The sequence below is a fragment of the Harpegnathos saltator genome, unplaced genomic scaffold, assembly GCF_003227715.2.
Source record: "Harpegnathos saltator strain DR-91 unplaced genomic scaffold, Hsal_v8.6 scaffold15, whole genome shotgun sequence".
NCBI classification, from domain to species: domain Eukaryota; kingdom Metazoa; phylum Arthropoda; class Insecta; order Hymenoptera; family Formicidae; genus Harpegnathos; species Harpegnathos saltator.
Genome location: NW_020229928.1, coordinates 780,012 through 795,296, shown reverse-complemented (window position 1 = coordinate 795,296; position 15,285 = coordinate 780,012). Strand labels below are relative to the sequence as shown.

Below are 15,285 nucleotides of genomic sequence, written 5' to 3'. Positions count from 1 at the left end.
CGCATTACAGTGTATACCCGTCACAACTATACATCGCGGTCACTCCGCGATGACGAGATGTCCGATAACATCCGACACACACACACACACACACACACCGATAATTATCCTGTTTGTCTTTACTCTTTTTCTTCCTCTCGTTACGAGTGTCACCCGCGCGCATTGAATGAATTCGCAACGACACTTTTTCCGTGGTTCTTCTCTGCAATAAAGTCAAATCTAACGTTTCCTCTTAGCCGAAGCGGGTTGCATTTTGTGCAAATTAAATTGCTTGAATTAAGAAGGACGAACCTCTGCTCACCACGCGGTAAGTTTCGGCCGCGGGCGGCCAGTTCTTGTCATCGCGGAACCATCTTTCGCCTTTAAGGGTCAACATTCTCGACCGTTACTGCATAAAGACCGTTATTATGCGATAGCTCTCGGCGACCGCCGTAACAGGGTGACGAAAGTCGCGATAGCGCGTCGCGTAAATTACAGCCGTAGTGACTAACGCTCACCGCCGTCGCCTCCGCCGCCGCCGCCGCCGCCTCCGCCGCCGCCGCCGCCGCCGCCGCCGACAACGACGACGACGACGACGACGACGGTGTCGCACCGAGATGGAATTGCAATATCGGAACACGCGCGCGGATTTCTCTCCCGGTAACGTTCCGTTCGTTCCAATTACGTAAGGACTTCCGTCGCGATCGTCGACGCGACGACGACGACGACGAACGATCGCGAGGAGAGAAGGACCGACGACGCTCGGCTGAACGGTCCATCGTCTTTAAAGGACGTCGACGCATTACGTACCTTTGACGTACCGTTATTGATCACGCTTAGCGGACGAGGGAGCGCACGCGTTAAAGCGGCGAGCTCCTTGGCCGCTTAGCGGAGAATCGTTGACGTCATCCGACGTCGATCGGCTTTTCGCTAAATTAGCGTCGCTTCCCTCCTCGTCTCTCCTCTTCTCGCCCTCTGTGCCATCGGCCACGGCATGCGACGCTAATTCATTTTATTACGCAGCGCGCGCACGCGACATTTTCTTTGAAGGAGGCCAATCCCGACGATTGTTTTCCCCGTGGATGCGTTTTCAGATGCCGCTGCCGCCACCGCTTTCCCCTCGCCGCGCCCCGTCGTGCGATGACGCATGCTGAGACACGCGAGAACGGTGATCCGTGCGTAACGCGCGAGTTAATCTGCGCGGCAAAAAGCGTCGGCAAATTATTCACAGGTCAGGCGCGACGAACCGCGGTGCCGGGGACTGGAGGGGAAGAGGAGAAGAGATGCCCGCGCGTACAAGGGTACGTCGCGTCGTCGTAGTGAAATTCGCCAGGATTTTCGTTGATACCGTTGACGGCAGTGTGCGCGATCTCTTTAATCCGGTTTTGCGCTCCTCGCGCGATTCATCCGGCGAGGCGCTTGCATATTTATAAGTCGCTAAATTAGAAACTGATGCTCTCTTGTACGCGGTGGTCGCGCTGCTCGATTTCGACAGCGAATCGAGATCTCGTCGAGAGAAGAGAGAGAGAGAGAGAGAGAGAGAGAGAGAGAGAGAGAGAGAGAGAAGCGGAGATTTGCATATTTATAACTCTATTTCACTTGGACGCATTTTTCGCGCGCCGCGCTCGTATGTGGAATTTCGCGCGGGCCCGTCGCGACTCCACGATTAATTAAGGATTAATTAACAGCGTTGCACGCGCGCGCGGGTGACGCGACGGGAAACGGTTTCTGCTTGCAGCTGGCCGCACGCAGTACGGGGTGTCCCCTTTAAGGATCGATACCATTGCCTATAGAGACTCCGTTGGTTGCAGCCGGCCGGGATCGCGGAAGGTTCGACGACGTGGCTGTGAACGCAAACGCCGCTACGACGGCTTGATTTTCAGTGCAAGTCGAGAAAGAGAACGGAACGAGAGTGAGAGAGAGAGAGAGAGAGAGAGAGAGACAGAGTGAGTGAGAAGGGAGCAGAGGAGAGAGGGTGAATAGATGGGCGACCACCACCATCAACCACCCCCGTCTCCGCCTCTCAACCAAGAGACTCCGGGAGCTTTATTATCGTCGGTCTCTGAACCCGGTTTCGCACCGACGTAACGCCAACGCCTCTCTCTCTCTCTCTCTCTCTCTCTCGCTTCGTATGAGTTTGTAGCTCCTTCCATTCGATTCGATTCGACTTATTGGACGTGCGCGGAAACGCGTCGGATTTTCAGCCGCGTTTCTTTCTATTGGTAAAACACGACGCGGTGCATAACGCCTTCGATCGAAGCGTTCGCCTTTGTTATCCGACAGCACTTCTCCGCTTTCCCAGGTAATCTTTGCGATTATTTTTCGATCGTTTCAGGTGAGTTTGGCTGATCTTTAGATATTGCATTTATCATGTATTAAAATGTACTATATCTTCGCATAGTGTCTCGCAGTGCGCGATGTTTGTTCTTTTTTCTTGAGATTTTCTCGGTAAATTGGAAGCAATTTTTCGTCATCGAGAATGTCATCGAAAGAGGTCATTACTTAGGATAATTTTTCAGCTCGTTGCGTAACGTATTCTTTGCGAGTAAATTAAAATTTTCCCCAAGTCCACTTGAAATTATCGACGAGATCATCGGCGACTCGATTCGCTTTCGCAAAGCTTCGATAACTTCATTAAGTCCGCCGGGCAGCCGATCGTTGTCGAGAAGCTCGCTCGCTCTCTCTCTCTCTCTTTCTCTCTCTCTCTCTCTCTCTCTCTCTCTCTCTCTCTACGACTCGTCACGGGCAAACGCCACGCGTGATGCGCACGCACTTGTGCTGATGTGCACCTGTGATGATCCGCGAGGAATACTTTTTAATCGTATTCGCGCATTATCATACGTCCGGTATAATTGGGACTAAACGCCACGTGCGCGTCCAAGGACACGAGCCGGCGCGCGGCTCGTCGATTAATGCATATTTTAAAGCGCGCGATGACACGAACATTGTTAGGTCGCATCGTCGTGGCTGTGCCACAGTTATTTAGTATTCGATGTTCCTCGTTGCGCCGATACGCGACGCACGGCACATTGTTATGCGCGAGCGTGTGCATATTTATTGCATCACCTTTTGCTCACGAAAGGAAACGTGACACGGCGAGAATCGTGTGAACATCCAATGACACACGACATTATCCTTGTCGCTTCGATCGTTCGACGTGAGATTTCACGTCGAGATCTCTCGATAGAGCAATTAACGCGTCGCCTTTAGTCACGACAACGTATCAATCTATAATTATAGTTAGGTTACCACACGTAACTTAATGAGACGCTGTGCTATCATTATCAATGACCGATGCCGGTGACAACGTGTCAACATGTTGACCAAGTTCCTGAAAAAAAAAACCGCGACTTCAGTTTTCTTGTGCTCAATTAATGCTTTATCATCATGCGACACGTGGTTAGTCAATGTATTGAGAGAAAGAGAAGGAAAGGGGGGGAGGGGGAGAGAGAGAGAGAGAGAGAGAGAGAGAGAAGGGCGCAACGTCCCTCACACGACCCTTTTCTTTTCGTTGCAGAGAGAGTTCGAATTCTTCGGAGTCGTGTAACGGGCGAGTTTGCTCGGCGACGTCGCGTGGAGAGATGACTTCCGCTCGCACGTGCTACTGCAAACAAGAGGGATGTGTGCTTCGCGAGGTAGATAACGATACCGGAGTGCGTAGCGAGAATCGTCGTCCGATCGCAACCGTCGCGTCCAAAAAATCGACCGTCAAGCCCAGCAGCAGCGCAAGATCTTCCGAAAGAGCGAGGAGCATTGTCGTCGGCGAGAGAAAGGTATCGAACGTGGAATTGCCTCTTTTTCTTCTGTCGGTTCGCGTTGATGTGTATTTTTACGGTGAGTGACGTGTCATTTTTCGTCAATCGCAGCCTGACGCAAGTGGATCGATCGAAGCGCGAGCTTGCGATCCGGTCTTGAGTCCCGAGACATCGACCGCGCTCGAGAACGCCGAGAGGATCATCAATGACGCCAAGATACAACTCGCGGAGGTTCGTGTAGTCTCCAGCTTCGATTCTGCGCGGCGTGACAGAGACAGGTGAGTAAAAAGGATCGTCTATATCGAGAGGAAATAAATGTCGCTAAAATCATTTATTAAATTAATTATTTTTTAAAAGAAATATTAGTACCTCTTCCGTCTTCAATTATGTTTTTAGCAGACTGAATATTTTATAAAATACTAGTATGTCGCGAGTAATATTAAATCTTTCTTAATGACGAGTCAATTATTTGCTCGTAACGATAAATCGATATTGACACTCACACAGGTTTGTTAACTTTCCCTACAATTTTCTCCTATAATTTTTACCTTCTCCTATAATTTCATTATGCCAACTAAGGTCATAAGTACCGAGCGTATTTTCACAGTACAGATGATAAGTAGAAAATAATAATGTGTAACATTCATCTAACTAACTGTATATCTATCTAAAATTATGCAAGATTCCCTTTCTCCGGAATTGTCCGCTAACATAATGCACACACATCCAGGGACGTGGATGATCCACCGTTGGATGACGACGTCGAGGAGCTGCTGTACATCCGCGAGTTGGTCGCCTCCAAGTTTCAAGAGACGGGCTATCCCGAGAGACCCGAAGCGACGACCGACGAGGAAAACGCGCGAAGAGTCACCTCACGGAGAGTCGATTTGTCGGCTCCTAAATTTCGAACGTTGCAGCGCCTACGTGCCACCTCTCGCGCGTCCCTCGAGCGCGGAACAGACGAGCAGCGGTCACGAGGACGTGCATCGCTTTCGGGAGCATCGAAGGTTTCGTCGTCGAAGGACGACGAGGAGGCGACGGCGCACGACTGTCAGACAACTTGCAATGGTCAACGAGTGTCGTCAGCGACCCGATTCGGGCTTATTCGTGCAGATGATGGCGGCGCGTGCAGAATCCAGATAGGACCGACGGTGCACGTCAGCCGGGAACTCACGAGACAGGACCTGGAGGACGTGCACATATCGCCGGGACCGTCGCCGGCTCGCAAACGCGTGAACGCAGCCGTTTACGTTCTACGTCACGAAAGCAACGCTGAAGGAAGTCAAGCGGCTGCGGACAACAGGAGAAACGAACCGTCGAGAGTGCGACGTCGCGCGAGATTAGGCACATCTTCGAGGGAGAAACGTGAGAGATTGATTGTGACGGAAACTGTAGTCGAAACGGCGAGTGCTTCGAGAAAGCTGGGAGAGGATATTCGAGTCGTTGTAGACGACAAGGATTCTGATTACGAGCAGAGAAACGAGTTCGCTGAGGCGTCTACATCGCCGGCTCAAAATAGCGTTCACGAGGAAGAGAGGAGGGCCGAAGAGGTCTGTTTGCAAGACGCTGAAAATGCGAAAACACTTAAAAGCCCGGAAAGCTTAACAGACGAAGAAAAAGAAACGAGTGATAAAGTTCCAGTTGAAAGTCCAGAGCCTGTTAATGTACTCCAGGTTGAAGTGAGCTCCGGTAATAATGCAGAGCACCATTGTACGGGAAAATCGACGGGAGAAATATTCAGTAAAAAGAACGGCGTCGACAGTCCGGCTCGGCCGCAAAACGAAGAGAATGTCGTCGATAAAATCCCAGCGAAAAACCGAGACGATCAATCAAGGCCGCCGCTCGCCTCGGTTGACGTTTCAAGGCAAACGAGTTTTCTCCGGCGTGAAAATATCGCCCGGCTCTGCCGAACGACAACGAGTCTGAAACAATATCGAACGATTGATGAGTATCTTTCGAACACGTTCAACAGTCACGGCGGGCCGGATGAACCGTGCGACGTCGCCGAGGAGATACGTCGCTCACATTTGTCTTCGGATGACTTTCAAGCAAAGGACGACGCGAACGAGATTGAGCTGTATCGGCCGCGTTTCGACGAATTAGACTCGATCATTCTGTCCAACGAGAAGAAAATCGAGCGTGCCATTCGCGTTGCTCAGACTTTCTCGGAGCTATTGTCAAAGCCTCAGTTCACGAGATACAAGCTTGAGGAAGGAGGACGAGAGTCGCGACACGTGGGTTGCCAGAAACCGTCGATTGTCGAATCGCCGGCCGATCGAGATCACAAGTTGGCCAAGTTGACGAGTTCGCCCGTCAACTCTTTTGACACTACCCCGAAGAACCAGGTTCTGAGCGCCTCGAGCACGTCAGAGACGCGCTCAGTTTCCGGTGTAGGATCCCAAAAGACCTTCGCGGCCGCAACGACGACGAGATCGTCAAGCTTCGCGAGGAGAGACGTTCTTCGTCGCGACGATCGTTCGGGCAACTCCCCAGGTTCAACAGACCGACGTACGCCAACCATAAGCGACGGTTCTAGGATGTCTAGGAATGCCGAGGACGAAAGTCAACGGCCGAAGAGAAAGGCGCGCTTATTGGAGTCGTCGATAGACAAGTCGGACGTCACGACGTTCTCCAACTTACTTCCTGCATTGTCCAGCACGCATTGTACCGACACGCAGACGAATCATCCTCAGCAGGAGCAGATCGAGATCGCTCAGGCTCAGCGAAGCACCTCCGAGGACCGCTATGCGGTCGCGAATCGTTCCGAGAATCCCGCGAATAAAATCGCGGATCAACAAATGAACGAGAGGCACAACATCAACGACGTCTTCGTGCGGATTCTCCGAGGTCTTCAGGACGAAACTACGGATCGGTTCGTCGCTTATATCTTGCAGGATGAGAAACACAGTATCGAAGGTAAAATCGCGAAAGCCTTAAACGTATCCGCGATCACGCCCACGATGGTGGAGAAGCTTCTCGTTCTTCTGCAGGAAGCTGACCCGGTCAGCGACGGAGCGACGCGTCGTACAGAGACTTCGAATGTTCTGAAGGATATCCTGATTAGTGTTAAGAATCGAACCAATGAAGTCGTCGAAGACGATGAAGATGGCGAAGTTGCGAAGGAAGACATGTCGAAGACATCTTCGCGCTCAGAGTTGTTAAAGAGGATCTCCGACATCCTCAGCGATGAGGCGGCGAATTCTAAAGAGAATTCTCGTCTTTCGTCCGCGAGGACCATATCCACGAGGTCTCAAGTAAATCATGAGACCAAAGCCGATGGTCCCGACACGTTGAGCACGATTCAGGATAAAGAAAGTAATACAAATGATGAAAGGCGCAAATTTAAGTTTGATGAAGTGAGGGATGACAAGGCGGAGAATCCTAAAGAGAATTCTCGTCTTTCGTCCGCGAGGACCATATCCATGAAGTCTCAAACAAATCATGATACGAAAGCGGATGATCCCGACACGTTGAGCGCGATTCAGAATAAAGAAAGTGATACGAATGATGAAGAGTGCAAATTCAAGTCTGATGAAGCGAGGGATGACAAGGACCCTGTTCTTAGCGATCAAGTTACGAAAGGAAGTGTTGCACAAGCGACTCCAGATCGGGCGAGCGAAGCACTTTTGAATGTTCCAAGTGACATACTTGTCACTGTAAAGGAAAAAGGAAACAAGGAAAAAGATGAAAAGAAGAGTACAGCCGAGGAAATAACGAACGATAGCACCTCCTTGAAGACTAAGAAGATATCAACTCCAATCTCGGATGCTTCAGTGAAAAAGGACGAACAAACGCGATCGGGCATGGATAGATCGAGGATTGTCGACGAGACCTTGGCGAAGAAGGATCTCGCACGCTCGTTGATCGAGCCTCCGTGTCCACTGAGCGAAAAGGACATCGATAATTCTCGAGCGAGACCCGTAGTCGTGGAGAACGACAGGATCAGCCCCGCGAATTCGTGCTCGGCTGATTCTCTGCGAGACTGCATCTCGTTGCGCTCGTTGTCGAGCGCGCAGAGCAACGAGTCGCCCTCAAAGGAGACTCAGTTGCGCGGTAAAAGGACCTCTTTGGACGCCGTGACCGAGGACAATTCGACGGAGACAAGCAACAAGGTCGTCGACGTTCGTGGCGAGCCAGTGACAAACGGGACGGTGAAAAATCTCCAGAACAGAAATGAAGATTCGACACTTCCGGGGAGCGCGAGGGACGGCAGTAATAAGGAGCAATTTTTTGAAAGGAAGCCGATTGCCTCGATATCACTGAAAAGCCTATCCAGCTCTGGCTCGAATACCAGCAGTACAATATTGAATCACAATAGCGAGTGAGTGTAACAACATTCCTGGAATTGTCGTTGACGATTAAATTAAATTATTGTTAATAATTAAATTATATTAAATTACCGATGATCTAATTGTACGTAGTTTCTAAGTTATAATAATTGATTCATTAATAATTGCAGTGATCTTTTGCTTCTAGGTCCAACAACGGGACGTTTAGCGACAATACAAAAAGAGTAAGCAAACACAATGTTTTACGAAATAAGGACGATAAAAATTGACGATTATCATCATGTAAATTTCGCGTGCTCAGGCTTGTAATATTATGTGTAAGCGTAATGATATCGCTTATCTGTTATCGATAATTTAGAGCTGATATTGTTTTCTGGTCACGTAAGTACCGCATAGAGTGCAGCAATTTGGTGATACAAACTAATTAATATTATTGAATTTTAATTGTCACAGCTGAATGAAATTGGTATTTGATTAGTATTTGATCTTTTATTTTGCGCGAAAACGCACGTATCTCGTGCTAATTATTGCAATGGGAATATGCGTTTAATTTTTTCTGTGTTTGTTCATACCTTTGAAAGATTTTATTGACTATATGTGATTGTGACAATTAAAATTAGATAATAACTAGTTCATCGATATCTAATGATGATTGCTGTGATCTATGTAGCACTTGCAAAACTTACACGATATGACCAATTTAATCATTTACATCTTGGAAATCTCCAAATGACAGATTTTTAAAAGACGTAATAGTATAAGGGAAAAATGATGACTTTTTCTCAATTTCATTTAAAATTTATTAGAAATATACAATGTGTCGCCGTAGATTTCTGTCATTTTTCTGAAAAAATTACAAACCGATCACTTTCTACCGTTTTAATGATTTTAATATCAATCTGATTTGCACTTTTCAGCTTGCGATCTCTTCCGAAATGTCTCATTCTGAGGGTGAATTGTACATGCCGAGTTCATGTTCCTATTCTCTTGGGGAAGTGAGGATCTTAGAAAAAGACGATTTAATCGCGGACAGCACAATTGAACACGATAGTAGCGTAACGATTCTCGTTACTAGGAGTATGTTAACATCTTTAAATGATTCTTCGGTAAGTGTGCGAAAAAGAAAATAACAAGGGGAGAGAAAGAAAGACTGTTACGATATATTGAAAATTTTATCTTTTGTTGTAGACTACACCGGAAAGTATCGCACATATTTTAATATAATTCGCAAGATCGCTCGCATATTTCTCTCAGTACGATAAAATCCGTCAGTTTATATCCATGTTCTAATTTTGAGTATCTCTCGCGTATTATAACTTCAACAACTTTAATATTTAATCAATATAGTAAAAAAATTCTACATTCAAGAGATATCGTTTAATACGTGGCATTTGTTAAAAATTCAAACACGATTGTATTATCGAAATTACGGAAATACGGATTTTGTTATATCTGTTTGCAAAGGGAAGGACGTCACAGACGATGTTGCCATTGTGAGTCGTGTCAGTTAACGATTAAATGTAAGATTACAACAATAAAATACATATATCTTTTTTTTAATTAAATGCATTGTTCCTGCATTATAATGTCATATCCTAACCAAGTTTAAGTCTATGTGAAAAGATTTAATACATTTTATACAGATCCGAGCTTTACACGATGCATATTACTTAATTAACGGCATGATAGTAAGAGCCCAATTTCAAATAAATATTTCAACTATTGAAATATTTCTGTAAATGTAACGTAAAACTAAGCCACGAAAAGGTATACAATGCATGAGAAACTCAAAACAATAGACTAGAAGCGCGTAAAAATATAGGCTGGAAATACATAGAAATATTTACAAAAAGTACGACATGAGCAGCAAGCGAACCAACCAATCACAGTTGAGAACTGTTCACAATTAAGAAAATAGGCAGTGACGGCCGGTAATTGGTTGGTTTGCTTGGCTATGATCATTTGAAGGAAACCGTAAGTTTCCACAAGTATACGACGACTTTCACTCGCGTTTTTCTTTTGATTGAACAAGAAAAGCAGTACATGCCGCAAATGCTCTTTATTTGGTTTGAAACTCGACATGTTTACCACACGAAAAAAATGTGACGCTAACCCGAAATCGTTTAAACATCAATGACTACGTTTACACGGCTTCTAACTTCGGCTTACAAGGAGATGACGCAACCTGTTTCATCGATTTCAACACGAGTCATAGCACACTCGATAGCTATGATGCCGTGTATAAACGCCCTAACATAATATGCGTGAATGCGTCTTTGTTTACGAGTAATTTGCAGTTAAAGTTTGTCTCGCGGAGCCGTGCCGCACATAGGGCGCAAGTTACGACACTCTTTCACGAAGCGGCGTGGCTGATTGTGAGCAGACAGAGGCTCCCGCGCCGCGAACACTTTTGCGCCGACGACGGCGTTCGAGTCCCGCCGACGACTGGTTCGTTTTTTTTTCGTATGTAAAGACATGTAATAAATATTTTTATATTGTTCTTATGTATAATTCCTTTTTTGTTTCTCGCCGTCGTCGGCGCAAAAGTGTTCGCGGCGCGGGAGCCTCTGTCTGCTCACAATCAGCCACACCGCTTCGTAAAAGAGTGTCGTAACTTGCGCCCTACGTGTGGCACGGCTCCGCGAGTCAAACTTTGCAAATTACTCGTAAACAAAGACGCATTCACGCATATTATGTTAGGGCGTTTATACACGGCATCATAGCTATCGAGTGTGCTATTGACTCGTGTTGAAATCGACGAAACAGGTTGCGTCATCTCCTTGTTAGTAACTACCGTAGTTAGTGCAGTCTCGAATCCAATTAGAGTAAATTTTTAGATCTAAAAGAATATACCAATCGAATCAAAGAATTCACTAACTACGGTTGTTACTAATCCGAATTAACCTTGCCGTGTAAACTTAGTCAATGGCGTTTTGAAAGGTACTGTCATAGCAATAAAACGACATAAGAGGTTAGACTGTGAACCAATCCTTGTTTCCAGCGCCATCTCTTAAAAAAATTAAGAATTATTAACCGCCACACCTGGTACAAGGTGTATAAAAAGTACCGGGACAGTGAAATGTCACAAAAACTAAGCATTTTAGAAAAAAATGTTTCAAATAAAAATTTTAGGGTTTCAAAAGCCTCGTTATTTACCGCCTGAAAGTGGATGTAGCATGGACTTCCACCACATGTAGATTTTAGCGGGAAGCACACACTTCCTTACACAAAGGCATAATGCACAACGCATAAGGAAATATAGATCAATCAGAATCCTCATTTTTATTGCCGCGCTTAAAATGAAAGACTCTGATTCGTCCATTTCCTTATGCGTTGTGCATTGTGCCTTTATGTAAGAGTGTGTGCTTCCCGCTTTTGCCACCGAGACCTGAAAGTGGATGTAGCATCGTAGTTCCCTTCTCAAAATGGATGCAGATGGCGTCCGTTCCCAGTGCGGAAAGTCGGTGTCGCAGAAAATGCCGTGTTGGCTGCTTTCAGGGTTTGTCAGGCCGCTTTCTCTCTGTTTAAAAGCGACCGTTCCGATTCAAAGTGTATCCAACAATAGCTGTGTTCCAAAATTCACTGTCAGTACTGAAAATACATAGTTTGTGTCACGTATATTATAGATTTTCAGTGCTGGCATTGAATATTGGAACACAGCCAATATGGCGGCCGCTGCGGCAGAGCGTTTCCCGCGTAAACCAATCTCAACCTCGCGATTGGCTGAGCTACGCCAATAGTTTTTGGCTTCTGTTGGATCTGAAACAAAAGATACCTCTTCTAATTACTTGGAGCGACAAGAGAAAGATCATACGACGTGAACGTATGGGGAATATACTCAAGCAGCAGACGCATGACGAAATGTAAACAACAGTGAATTAGCGGTTAGGCAGTGGGAATTGGTGAGAGAAAACAAGAAGTTAGAGAGAATGAGAGAATATGAGGGAGAGAGAGAGAGAGAGAGAAAAAGAGAGGGAGTGAGAGAGAGAGAGAGAGAGAGAGTGAGAGTGGGAATGTGAGAGAATGAGAGAGAGTGAGAAAGGACAAGACGCATTATCTAAACGGTATTTCGAAGGACGTGAGATTCGGTGTTATTTTGAAAAACATCGTGTGTCGCGACAACGGACAAACGATTGTTTTGTATGTAGGAAGAATTCGAAGGTTACGAACAACAATCGACCGCTCTTCAAGGTCGGTGCCGCGCGAAACGTGACTTTTGAATGCGGCGTGTCTAACCTTGTCGCCCTGCCGTATACGCTACACAAGTATGAAAATCGGTTTATGGTGGATTGTTTGAGCAGTGACGCGAGATAAGAAGACGAAGAGGGTGAATCGTGGATCTCCGGTTTTCGGACGAGGGTCGCACACACGATCGAGATAGATCCGTGTCCTGCGAATCGATCGATGTGACGGCGTGGCGAACGAAACCGAATTCGAGAAAAAATGTGCGACAAGTATGTCATCGGTTACTGGGTGTCCGAAAGGAAACGACAGAAATTTAATTGGAACGATTTTGAGAACGTCTGCGAGAGCGAAGGATTTCAGTTAAAAATGGTGAGCGTTAAAAAATCGGGAATATCTTCCCGTTGAATTTCACTCGTATATGATAGGTTATGTTTGGGTAACCGGATCCTCTGAATTTATCTATATGTCACTGTAGTCAATTAGACGCGGATCGTTCTTTTTCTCTTGCTGGTGTGCAAACGTTTCCGCTATTTTCTCGATATACTTATTTCTCGTGATGCTCTATAAATTACTAGTTTCATCCATTTCAGGTTGATGTGAATTCAAGCCTTGAAAAGCAGGGACCATTACATGTTTTTCTACACAAACTAACAAGCACGCAATCGCGTGCGGAAAATGGTGATAAAAATGTATGGAAGAACGTTTGTCTGATATATCCATAAGTTTAAAAAAGATATTAATAATTATACAATATATTCCTTACAGGCTGAAGGTATATTGTCGAGACTCCAGGAATATATTGCTAAACACCCAGATCTGATTGTTATTGACCCTTTGGACAATACTAGGAACTTACGTAACCGGTGTAAATCTTATGAATTTATACAAGAAGGTATTAGAGAAAGTTTTAATGGTAAGTTTATCATGCAGTATCATCGAAGAAAGAAAAAAAATGCTATATATTAATCTCAATCCCTTTTCAGATATATTTACTCCAAACTTTGTAGAAATTAAGAGCAGGAATGTTCATGAAATATCATCAACTTTGAAGAAACATGGCATTAAATATCCATTTGTTTGTAAACCACTTATTGCATATGGCTTCAGCGATGCACATAAGGTATAGCTACTTTGCATAAGATTTGTGTGCAAAAGAATTAAGACTTGATAACATTGCTCAATACTGCCTGATTCTAGATGATGATCATCTTCAACGAAAAGGACTTGAAAGACTGTCAGCCACCTTGTGTTGCTCAGGACTTCGTCAATCACAACGCTATTTTGTACAAGGTGTTTATTGTGGGTGAGCATTTTCATGTTGTAGAGCGGCCCAGCTTGAAGAACTTTTATCAAGAAGACTGTAACTCATTAAGTACAATATTCTTCGATTCACACGATATATCTAAAAGTGGAAGTAAGTCCAAGTGGTCGATCCTGTCCGAAGAAGACATTCCTTTAACCATGAAGCCAAATTATCAAGTATTCCAGACGATCGTCAAAAGTATCAAAGAGATATTCAGACTCACACTAGTCGGAGTAGATGTTGTGATTGAGAATCACACTGGGAAATATGCAATCATAGACGTGAATGTGTTTCCTGGATACGACGGTTATCCAAATTTCTTCGAGCACTTGATAGACAGCATTAGGAAATTATTGGTGGAGCAAGGAGTGTGCAGGCAAAGTCTCAAGGGTTGCACACTGAAGAAGTGTCAAAGTGATGATCTGGATTCCGGTTTCGAAAGCGACGAGAAGCGAAAGTGTTCTATGAAATAAGCGCGTGACCGCATTAACACGTTGACTGCTATCATGGGATTATCGGTGGCCAGTGCTATGATTCCGCCACATCTTGTCGATTAAATGTACAGTCAAAAGGAAACGAATGCTCCCAATTAACAAATGTGTGCTATGTAATATTTATATATATATATATATATATATTACGTATAATATATATAATATATATATATATATATATTAAAAAATATAAAATATATATATATATATATAAAATAATATATATATATATTTATATATATATTATTATATATGCTACATAATATATTATAAGGTGTTTAAAAAAAAGGTTTCAGACATCCTGTATATTTATTGTAATTTTGTTTAATATCATTTTCGTTTATGCTTCAGTATAATCTGTGGAAATCAGCGTGATGGCAGTTAATGTGTTAAAGATGACATTTAATTTAGAGCTAGACTGTTAGAATAACAATTCCAGTGATACTTGTTAACATCTTATCATTTTGTTTCGAACATGTTTATATTTTTTTCTAACGGTGCGGTAAACGTGTGCATGGCTATTTCTATCTCGTTTTCTTTTCCTCAATGTTTTTGATAAACATACGACGGTCCCAGTGTTTCCGTTACGATAAATTACATTTGGTAAGTTTGTTTATTCTATAAACTAATAAAGAGAAGAAAACGTTTCACGCTTAAAATAAGCACCCGAGGATGTGTCAAAGGTAATATTTAATTTAGATAGAATTAAGGTGTTACGGGAATATGATTGGGTTGATGCCAGCGGTATCCGCGGTATTGTTGCGTACATTTTCATAAATCAATCATGATCAAGATTGCTCGGCTTTTCCGGCTCAATTTCCCGGAATTCTCATGAATATACAATGATTTCAATGTTTCCACTACGATTAATGAGGCACATTTGATAAGTTTGTTTATTTCTACAGAAGAATACGCGGGCCATATGCATTTAATCGTTCGCAAAAACTCGAATCCTATATTTGTATTTTGTAATAAATTCCATAGTACAATATGATGACTATATACATATATAATGTGTGTGTGTGTGTGTGTGTGTGTGTGTGTGTGTGTGTGTATAAAAATATATATACATATACACACACCACACACATACATACATACATACATACATACACACACGACTGCCAGAGAAGATATTTTGTACATTTCACGTATATACAGTTTTACATTTCTGCATCGACGTTATTATATATGGCTAAGTTGTTGACGATTTTGAATGTACATCATGTAAAACACGGTGATATAGAATTCATATAGAGAAGCAATCGGAATTACGTGTA

The 15,285-nt window shown here is 44.3% G+C and overlaps 2 protein-coding genes across 2 annotated transcripts; both read left to right on the top strand.

Annotated features, from left to right (window-relative positions):
* Positions 1–1,634: 1,634 nt before the first annotated feature.
* Positions 1,635–9,583, top strand: LOC105181093 (uncharacterized). The gene is made up of 7 exons (XM_019840472.2): positions 1,635–2,281; positions 3,497–3,752; positions 3,846–4,012; positions 4,465–8,055; positions 8,211–8,247; positions 8,941–9,129; positions 9,212–9,583. The coding sequence occupies exons 2-7, from the start codon at positions 3,561–3,563 to the stop codon at positions 9,245–9,247; spliced, it is 4,212 nt and encodes a 1,403-aa protein (XP_019696031.2). The 5' UTR covers positions 1,635–2,281; positions 3,497–3,560; the 3' UTR covers positions 9,248–9,583.
* A 2,103-nt stretch (positions 9,584–11,686) lies between these two features.
* On the top strand, positions 11,687–14,113 carry LOC105181094 (inositol-tetrakisphosphate 1-kinase). Its single transcript, XM_011137622.3, has 6 exons — positions 11,687–11,925; positions 12,325–12,577; positions 12,799–12,897; positions 12,974–13,121; positions 13,192–13,328; positions 13,406–14,113. The coding sequence occupies exons 2-6, from the start codon at positions 12,467–12,469 to the stop codon at positions 13,982–13,984; spliced, it is 1,074 nt and encodes a 357-aa protein (XP_011135924.1). The 5' UTR covers positions 11,687–11,925; positions 12,325–12,466; the 3' UTR covers positions 13,985–14,113.
* The last annotated feature ends 1,172 nt before the right edge of the window (positions 14,114–15,285 follow it).

Coding starts and splice junctions, on each gene's coding strand:
- LOC105181093 (XM_019840472.2), top strand. CDS start 3,561: ATGACTTCCGCTCGCACGTGCTACTGCAAACAAGAGGGATGTGTGCTT. Junction 8,056..8,210: donor ATATTGAATCACAATAGCGA/GTGAGTGTAACA, acceptor TTTTGCTTCTAG/GTCCAACAACGGGACGTTTA. Junction 9,130..9,211: donor CATCTTTAAATGATTCTTCG/GTAAGTGTGCGA, acceptor CTTTTGTTGTAG/ACTACACCGGAAAGTATCGC.
- LOC105181094 (XM_011137622.3), top strand. CDS start 12,467: ATGTGCGACAAGTATGTCATCGGTTACTGGGTGTCCGAAAGGAAACGA. Junction 12,898..12,973: donor CGGAAAATGGTGATAAAAAT/GTATGGAAGAAC, acceptor TATTCCTTACAG/GCTGAAGGTATATTGTCGAG. Junction 13,329..13,405: donor GCTTCAGCGATGCACATAAG/GTATAGCTACTT, acceptor GCCTGATTCTAG/ATGATGATCATCTTCAACGA.